The 9,399-nt window shown below is 46.6% G+C and overlaps 4 protein-coding genes across 4 annotated transcripts; all 4 read right to left on the minus strand.

The window, feature by feature from the left end:
- Positions 1–384: 384 nt before the first annotated feature.
- PHYSODRAFT_405466 (hypothetical protein) lies at positions 385–594 on the minus strand (the record flags this gene model as incomplete). The annotated part of the gene is made up of 1 exon (XM_009536553.1): positions 385–594. A coding segment is annotated over one exon (210 nt), but the record flags the coding sequence as incomplete, so codon positions are not given.
- Positions 591–836, minus strand: PHYSODRAFT_411548 (hypothetical protein; the record flags this gene model as incomplete). The annotated part of the gene is made up of 1 exon (XM_009536554.1): positions 591–836. A coding segment is annotated over one exon (246 nt), but the record flags the coding sequence as incomplete, so codon positions are not given.
- A 5,823-nt stretch (positions 837–6,659) lies between these two features.
- Positions 6,660–6,956, minus strand: PHYSODRAFT_522399 (hypothetical protein; the record flags this gene model as incomplete). The annotated part of the gene is made up of 1 exon (XM_009536555.1): positions 6,660–6,956. A coding segment is annotated over one exon (297 nt), but the record flags the coding sequence as incomplete, so codon positions are not given.
- A 1,776-nt stretch (positions 6,957–8,732) lies between these two features.
- Positions 8,733–9,152, minus strand: PHYSODRAFT_420741 (hypothetical protein; the record flags this gene model as incomplete). The annotated part of the gene is made up of 1 exon (XM_009536556.1): positions 8,733–9,152. A coding segment is annotated over one exon (420 nt), but the record flags the coding sequence as incomplete, so codon positions are not given.
- Positions 9,153–9,399: the final 247 nt, after the last annotated feature.

The following is a 9,399-nucleotide window of genomic DNA, read 5'->3' on the forward strand; positions in this document are numbered from 1 at the left end:
GATCACAAAGCAAAGCAATATGCTGGGGAGCTGCCGACTTCGTGAAGACCCGTGAGGGCGCGCGCTCCGCGTGAACGTCGCTGTTGCTGGTAGCGAAGCTGACAGCATCGATGCCACAAGTGATGTCGCTGTTGCTGGCGGGGTCACTATCGCTTGTGGTGTCGCCGCAGCTCGTCGCGAAGATGTCGACGCTGGAGTCGCCGATGCTGCAGGTGTCAAAGCTGGCGGCGGGGCGACATCTGAAGCTTGTGTTGGCGACAAAGGTGTTGCTGCTGCCGGCGTAGATGTCGCGGGCGGTGTCGATGTTGCTGATGGCGTAGCCGACTGGAGCGTGACTGCTGAAGGTTCGAGTGGACCATGAGCTGGGCTATTCTCCACAGCAACTTGACGCTTTCGCCGCTTGAATGGAAGCGACCGCATGCCTGTGCCTTCAGCTTCGCGAATGAATCTCAGCACCGTGGTAAACTTGAGCTGATTGGTTCTACGCTTACGCTTACTCGGCTTTAATTGAAGTTTGTGATAGCCAATGTTGAACAGCTCGATGGCGTGAGGTTCGCCGCGAATTGGAGGTAGTGACATGCCTGTTTGTGCTTCACCGAGTGCGTGCCGTAGGTTTTAGCCGCTCCATCTTTTTTCAGGAGATTTCCTAATGTCTTGCCGAAGCGAAGCTTTGGGTCAGATCCCGGAAAAAGTGGCCCTGGTTGCGCGCGCGGATTACATGCCAAATAAATCGCCAACGCTGTCACCCAACACGTAGATGGCGAAAACGGGTTTGCGTAAAGATGACGGGGGTCACGTGGACCTGCACCTTCCTGATTGGTCTTGGTCGTAAAAAAATATCGCTCCAACAGCGTCATCTTTGGCCAAAAAGTGCTGCGTCTGCAGGGTTTGAACAGATACCGATCGACACATGAGATTCCACTGAGTAGTTAAAAAGAGATGCGAGAACCCCCTATTGTTGCGCTCAAGAGTAGACCAACACCGCTCCTTGTACATCCAAAAAGTCAGCGGCTGCTTGTCCGAGTGTTTATGAGAGCTAGACTGATTTTGCTCGACCTCGAGTCGCTTGCACCCAGAAAAAAACTGCTTCATGTCATCGACGAATTCCACAGACAGCGCTACTCATTTCAATCGATACAGATCCTTTGTCGCGCTGCGATAGCCGCTCAGAGTCGCCGATCGGGCTGTACTTCGTTTGTACACCCAAAATTGCTCGAAACAAGCTGGAGTGAACTCTGTGAGGTTAGATCATCATCGGCATCGAAGAATTTAGCTGTATTGCGATCCTCCAGCGTCAGCGCATACACTTCTCTGATCCACTTCTTGATGCCGTTGATATTGCATGTGTACTTCTTTCTCGTCTCTTTGGAGATGCATGTGTCGTATTGCCTCCACCTCCGCGATAGCGTCCTGCGAGCTTCCATCAGCCATCTTCGCATGGCTCTTAACCCTATTGTGGTTGATGGTCCTAAAACCTTGCAATAGGCTTGGTTTTACAAATTTAATCCAGTCAAATCACACCTCTATTGATTTTGACCTATTATATCACTTGCGTAAAACCAAGTATTTTGCAAGGTTTTACAACAATAATTGCAATATGTTTTTGGTAAACTCCTGCAAAATGATATATTATGCTGCGGGGTGCGGCACAAAACCAAGCATTTATGCATGTTTTACACTTTACCATGGGGACTTCAGTTTACAAAACTCAAGTATAATTTTGAACACTAAAGGGTTAAAGTGATTTTGGCCAATCATCGTGGCGCCTTATCGTCGGCTACCGCCGCTTACGCCTTTCCGTAAGGATGCGATCCTAACTGCCCCTTTAGTGGACCTCAGTCAATGTGAGGGGTGGGAATACACCAATTCCGAAAATCATAAGCCATGGCAGGAAATCCCATATGTAACTTACGTAAATACGAGAATAAAGAATGTGTTTGATTGGCCTTTCTAAAGGTCCGAATGTTCAACAAATCAATTTATTCGTATGTGATTGGTCCGAGTGGTACCCGAACGATGAGTGAATAATCACGCATCTCTATGTTCAAACGGAGGGAATGAACCCCAAAAATCAACATGCGCGCTGATTGGCTAACAGCCATTACATTCTGCAAGAGCTCCGTGAGAACCACTATGTAGATCAATATTACCGCCACTTGAGAAATACACCCTATCCTAAGCCAATCAGTGCTCAGAATGCTGAAGCATGCGAATCGCATGTTGAGAGATACATGTCATTACAGAATACTAACATACATTTTTCAAAATTATGGCCAGGAGCGAATGGCTCATGACCGGCGCAGACGGCGCTAGTGTAGCGCGGCGAAGCTGGTGCGGCGCCCAGCAGTATTATACTAGCTGTATGTTGAGTCTGGTGCGGGAAACACTTTGGGTGAATGTTGCGTACAAGCAGTGTAGATGTAGTGTGTAGTTGCCGTCAGTTTCGGAAGTGATGGCAATGAAAGTCTGCTTCCTTCATATCCCTCGGCTTATCATATTGCTGCCAGCAGCGCTGGCTTCTTTCCCTTTGAATGGCTCTTAATGCCCTTTGTATTATCCAATCAGATGCCCTAAAACATATCCTTTGATTCTTACTTCATTTCACTATTGCGTACAATGCTGTAGTATATATGGCGCAACACTCCCACTAAAGATGCCAGCGCGCCTCTCGAAGGATCGCTCTTGACCATTCGACTTCAACGCCGTTCTCAGATTATTTCGTGTCGCATACCCAAAATTAAATTATCAGGTTGCCCAAGATACTTTTATCATAAGCAGTACAGATACCCAATATAAATCAGATCTGCCCAAACTAAGATTCATACTTTATCTTATATATTGGAGAGAGCACCTTTCCCATAAAGCTCCCTCCGCCTTTTGCCTTTGCTTCTCACTCTCTCTTCTGTCTCTGTGCCGCACAAGTGCTGGTCCTACGCAAACTCCGCAAGGGGGGATGCCGCAAGCGATAAACTGCACCGCGAGACATAAAATACTTTGCACCACAAATAATTGTTTTCAGACACAAATATGGTGGGACTTTGTGCCAAAGGCAATTTTTGATAAGCCACAAATAAAGAAACACTTTTCGGGAAGTTTTTCAACATAAGAACTGTAAAGTACAAAATGTTGATTAAAGTTAACAGTAAAAGCAAAGTTTTACAGCAAAGTTAAGATTAAAGGTCAGTTTAAGGGCTAAAACCTCACTTTTAGGTGCAACCTAACCCTAATTGTGGGCTCCTTGCCGGTCTGGGCTGCAAGCCCCGCACTCTTGAGTACATTTTACTCAACATTAAGTTAATTTTCAGTCTCTGACTCTCTCATCTGCCGCCGGCGGAAAAGTGTAGTGATCATAGACTGGATGACCGCGAGTAGCTCAAAACAATGAGGCTTTCCATTCACAGGGTCCCCAGTTAGCCTGTTGGCTGCATGTTAACCTCTGGGGCTCTGTGGCCTAGGTCACACAACTGTAGCCAGGAGAATGTGAATGAGTAAGCTTACACCTCAAAATTCTTTACGCCCATCATCACGCGATGTTTTCAAATTGACTTTGAGTCAGTGGCTTTGTGAGTGCATCTGCTATCATATCGTTGGTATTACAGTAAATAATACTGATACTTTTCTCTTCATGCTTATGGCGGGCATAGATGCCTGATATCAATGTGTTTTGTTGACGAATGACTGCATGGGTCCTTTATTATACTAACTGCAGCAGTGTTATCGCACCAACACTGTGTTGGCCATGCTTGGCCGTAACCCAACTCATTCAATAGTAGACGTAACCACATTGCCTCTCTTACACCTTCACTTGCGGCTACTAATTCCGATTCCGCTGTGGTGTGACTAATACAATCTTGCTTAACACTCTTCCAAGTAATGCATGCACCAGCAAGTATTGATACATATCCTGTAATTGATCTCCTTTGTTCATTTGTATTCGCGAAGCTCGCGTCTGTGTATAGCTCTACCTTAATAGTACTATTTTCATTGTACTCTAAGCCATACTTCGACGTTCCTTTCAAGTACTGTAGTACTCGCTGAGCCGCTCTCCAGTGGGTCTTATAATAGCAAGATAAGTACTTGCTCAACTCTCTTACAGCGTTTGCTATATCAGGTCTAGTGCCTCTTACTAAATACATTAATGAGCCAATCAGACCTCGGTAATCAAACGGCTGATCCGCTATCTGTTCGGGTGTCATATTAGTTTCTAAAACCACACTTTTAGCTTGTGGTGTCGGCTCTGTATTACAGTCCCACATCTGAAACTTTTCCAAAATGTCCTGAATGCACTTTTGTTGCGACAGACGCAGCGTTTTCCTTTTTAGATCTCGGTGGATCTCCATTTTTAGCAAATAATGCAACTCGCCTAAATCTTTCATAGTAAACTTAGCAGACAACTTAGCTTTCAGATCATTGAGAGAGAGAGAGAGAGAGAGAAGGAAGTCTATTTAACCTTAGTTATTAGCCTCCTGGTAAAGTTTGAGCCGCTTTAGCAGCTCCGGTTCATTGGTACGGCGCCAGCCCGCTTGGGGCGGAAGCGAGCTCTCTTGGCCCAATTCCACCTTCATGGTCGTAAGACAGTCGATGCAAAGCTGGAGTTCCAGTCCCTGTGTTCGTGTGTGCGCCCTGTTGCGTTCGCGTCGCGCCACTGCGTGAAGCTGTCGGAGGCAACTAGCCCACATATGCTCGAGTTGCTGCTGCGGCACCCACGAAGCCCCTTCATGAACAACCTGGTTTCTCGTCTGCCAAATGATGGCTATTCCGATGCTACAAAACGCCCACCAAATCCGGTCCAAAGCTTTTTCATAGTCCGTCGTCCGTTGCCCGTAGAGCTGGAGAACGCGTTCTTGAAACCGGCTACCGATGGGTGGTCAGGTTCTAGAAGGGAGGAAGTCTTTGTATGCTGCAAGCCGTCCGTCTGTGACTACCTGCCCAAGCCAATGAGTCAGTAGCTTTCGCCAAAAGTCTTGGGCTCTAGAGCAACCCCATACGATATGTGTGAGCGTTGTCCGTCCTTCCAGGCAGCGAGTTTTTTCAGATCATTGATCGAGCTCAAGTGTGAACCAGCGATCGTAAGGTCGTCCACATAACGGAAAACGCCAATTTGTATACCGCATACTATTGAATTGAACACTCGTCAAATTTAGAAAGATATATAAATAGGAGGGGGTATACTACCAAAGTAGCTCCGACGCATACAAGTCTGGATATTTTGTAGAGAGCTATCTACGTCCTGCACAACCTCTTTGATGACATTCTGGCAATACATGTACCAGTCTTCAAACCATGGAAATACCCATAGGTTGCGTCGAGTTGGTTCACAACGCCTGTCATGCCGTTAGATGCAAGCAGAACTTAGACCAACAACTCAAACAATTTTTTCTTTGGGTACCTTACGGTAATTTTGCGTAAAGTTCCAAAAATGGCAAACAGTACCGAAAACAAGTGTCACTTTTTCAACTGTGGTCCTTAAAAAGATAAAAATTGCTTGCCGTATTTGACAAAGTAATACTACACGTAAAATAGAAGGTGATTTTCAATTTCAAGACATCTCTTAGCCAATCAGAAGACGCTAACATGCTAAACTTCACATAAATTTCGCAGTTTCAAGAAAAATATAAGTATTCAACGTTCTATACGGTTTGGTTGAGGTATACAATTTGGCGTAGGTACAATAGCTTTGTATACTGACCACATTCTATCAGATTTGAGAGGAGGTATTCAATTCGGGAAGGGTACGTTATTTGGCGCTATCCGTTAGACGCACACGATCAGTGTGTGTGTGACTCCTTCAACCTCCCACCTTTTCAGATACAAGCAATGTTCTTTCTTGCATCTGGAAAAACCTAAATCTTTTAGAAAGGCATTTACTACTTCGTACCAAATTCTGGGGCCCTGTTTTAGGCCGTACATACTTTTCTCAAGCTTACGGACAAGCTCGGATCCATCCCGAAATCCCATTGGCTGTCGCATATAGATGCTGTCACTTAGTACACCATTTAGGAACGCTGTAGAAACGTCCATTTGATGGAGGTGTAGATCTAGAACTGTAGATAGTGCGAGCAAAAGCCGCAGGGACTCATACCGGGCTACAGGGGCAAAGACTTCCTGGTAGTCAATGCCATACAGCTGGGTGTTCCCTTGGACTACCAACCGGGCCTTAAATCTACTGTCTGAGTGGTACTTAACGTCGAACACCCAGTGACAGCCGTGCTCGTCGCCCTCCTGGAAGAGGTATTAACTTCCATGTGCCGTTCTGCCTCAAACTCTGTCGTTATTGCGCACTCCCACTGTGCGGCATATTCGCTAGCCCGCGCCTCCTTAATAGATCGCGGAATGGGAATGCGTTTCTTACCAGTTGTAACATTATTTAGCTGAGTGGAATAATCTGTTAGTCTGACGTTACACTTGCTTTTCCTTTTAGACCTCCGTCTGTCACCACTGACCCCATTTTCTGATCCCACTATTCGGGATGTCGGTGGTCGCGTGGCAGATGCTGACGTTGAGGCTTCAACTTCGGTGTTCGTTTCAACATCAGCGTCTGTTTTAGGTCGCTTACCTAAATTCTGTATGACCTTTTCCTCTTCCAGATCCACGCTACTGTCTTCAGTAGGGAACGACATTTGTATCATTGCCTCTGTACTTGTTGAGCTAAATTTAACGTCGCGACAGATTAGGTACTTATTTGCCTTGACGTCTAGCAGCCGATACCCCTTATATTTGGGTGTCAGCCCCAAAAGCTTACACTCGATTGCCCGATCACCGAGGTTTGGGTCTGTTCGCTTTGTTTTTTGTACATGTGCATAGCATGTTGTACCCCAAATTCTGAGTGCCAAGCCATTGGGCTTCTTACGATGCAGTAACTCATACGGGGTCTTCATCCCCAGCCGGGCCATTGGTAGGCGGTTGGTGGCATCTACAATATAGTTTAAGGCTTCAGGACACCACTTAGCCGGCATATTGGCCCCTCTGAGTGTACAACGAACACTAGCCATCATCGTCTGGTGCGCTCTTTCTGCACTCCCATTCTCTTCTTGTGACTCTACATTTGAACTTTGAAAGTCTAAACCGAGTTTAGAACACAATTTAGACACCTCTGAATTCAGAAATTCAGAACCACCGTCGGTTCTAATTCTCTTAACCTTAAAAGGAAATTGTACTGACAAATTCTTCAACAAGTCCCGAATGTTGCCGGGAACTTCTTTCAGGGATTTTACCACAAAGTACCACTTATAAGCGGTAGCGTCATCTACAACGAACAGGGCATAGTGATAGCCAAATGAGCCATATAAACCATTCACCCGTAATTTACCAGTTGAGTCCATATGGAGTGTGTGGAGTGGCTCTGTGGCCTTGGCTCCCACCATGTTCTTATAGGACATTCTTTTATCTTTCATTTGGGCGCATGTCTTACAAAAGAAATGAACCTTCTTCAGTTCAGAGTAAGGTAGTTTTGGCAGCCCTGCAATTTTCTCGTTACTTATCGTTCGGATTAACCAATCTTTACCAACGTGGCCGAGCCTCAAGTGCCATTCTTTCAAAATATTACCAAACTTACGGCTTTGGACACTAAAAAATGCTCGTCCGGACTGGCTTTACATTCGGTAAGTAATAAACTTCGCCTATGACCACTGCTGCAAACAGTAGCTTGAAGTCTTTTCCTAAGAAAAAGAGGAAATCGCCAGATTTGACTGAAAGTTCCTGTACCCTTGCTTTGCCAAATAGTATGCACTTAGTAAATTACTGTCGCAATTCCGGTCATATGAGATATCCGTTAAACTTAACGCACTCAAATATCCTTCAGGATTTAAAACATTCAGTTTTATTGATCCCTTAAGTGCACTATGTGAAACGGTACCATTACCGTAAGTGAAGACGTGGCTCTGGCTAGGCTGCAGGCTTCCTTCAAACCAGCTTCGGTCTGAAGTTATAGCTCTGCCTGCTCCTGTATCCACGACCCACATATCGTCCGTTAACTTTAGGTTCTTTAGGTACCGTAAATAATCCGTATGAAATTTACGTGCCATCTCAACTTCGTCCATATTTTGCGGCAACGGCGACTCCGCCGACTTGCCGTTGTCCTGATTGGCCGGATCCAGACTTCTGAGGTCGTCCACAATTTGGTCCTCCGTGGCCCTCTCGAGTGCTGTCTTGCCGTCCTCATGGAGGCGCTTCTTGCTGTCGGTCACGACCGCCTTCATCGTGTTAATTGCGGTTTTCTTGGCCTTTTTCGCACCGGGAGCCGTTTTGATGTCGGTCCGGAACAATGGTCTACCTTCGCGGTTCGGGTTCCGGTCAAACGCCATAACAGGACAGTCGGCCTTGAAGTGTCCACCTTTGAAACAGTAGAAACACGTCCGTCCCTCTTTTCCGTCCGCATGCTTGCGCTTTTCACCGTGTTTGGTCCTCATATTGTTGATGGGGATGGACGCACTTCTGTCCATGTTCTGACAAATATCCTTCTTTGACTTTTCCTGGAAAATGCGCCTCAGTGCGCTTTCCACCTTCTCGACAGTGAAGTCGCCCTTTTTCATGGAGATGGACTATGCCCAAAACTCATTCGGCAACTGGGACAGGACCTCCACTCATAGCCACGATTCAGTGACCATGTCCTCTCCCAGAAGCTCTTGCGTCTTTCTGTTGATTTCATTGCTTGCTTTCTTCAGCTGGGCGAAGAGGGTGTGAAGATCGCGCCACTGGCTCCGAGCCAACCTTGACCAGGCTCGGGTCAACTCAAGCAGACCAGCTGCATCGCCCTGCCCATAGTCCTTCTCGAGGGCCTTCATTACCTCGCATGAGTCTAGGTTCGACACTAGGTCTGACAGAGTTGACAGGAAGGAGTTGGGTAGGACCTGATTTAGCAGGTTTTGCAGGTCTCCGCGACCCCTTTCCCAGTCCATCACGTTCCAAGCCATGATGTTCTTCTCCTTATCGGTGAGGTCACTATCCCCAGGGACTGATGGCGGCTTCTCCGGGCTTCCATGGAGGCAGTCGACCATCAAAACGTGGACAGGGGGCAGCGTCTTCTCGAGTTGCTTGCGCTTGTACAACTGATCGAGGTGATTGACGTGCGTCAACAGCTTATCCTTCCACATAGCGAAACCTTTGCCGTTGAAGGCCTCCAGGCCGCCAGCGCTCTTCTTCTCGGTCGTCATCGACGTAGGTACTTGAAATGTTGCGTACAAGCAGTGTAGATGTAGTGTGTAGTTGCCGTCAGTTTCGGAAGTGATGGCAATGAAAGCCTGCTTCCTTCACATCCCTCGGCTTATCATATTGCTGCCAGCAGCGCTGACTTCTTTCCCTTTGAATGGCACTTATTGCCCTTTGTCTTATCCAATCAGATGCCCTAAAACATATCCTTTGATTCTTACTTCATTTCACTATTGCATACAATGCAGTAGT

The sequence above is a fragment of the Phytophthora sojae genome (assembly GCF_000149755.1).
Source record: "Phytophthora sojae unplaced genomic scaffold PHYSOscaffold_9, whole genome shotgun sequence".
Classification (NCBI taxonomy): domain Eukaryota; phylum Oomycota; class Peronosporomycetes; order Peronosporales; family Peronosporaceae; genus Phytophthora; species Phytophthora sojae.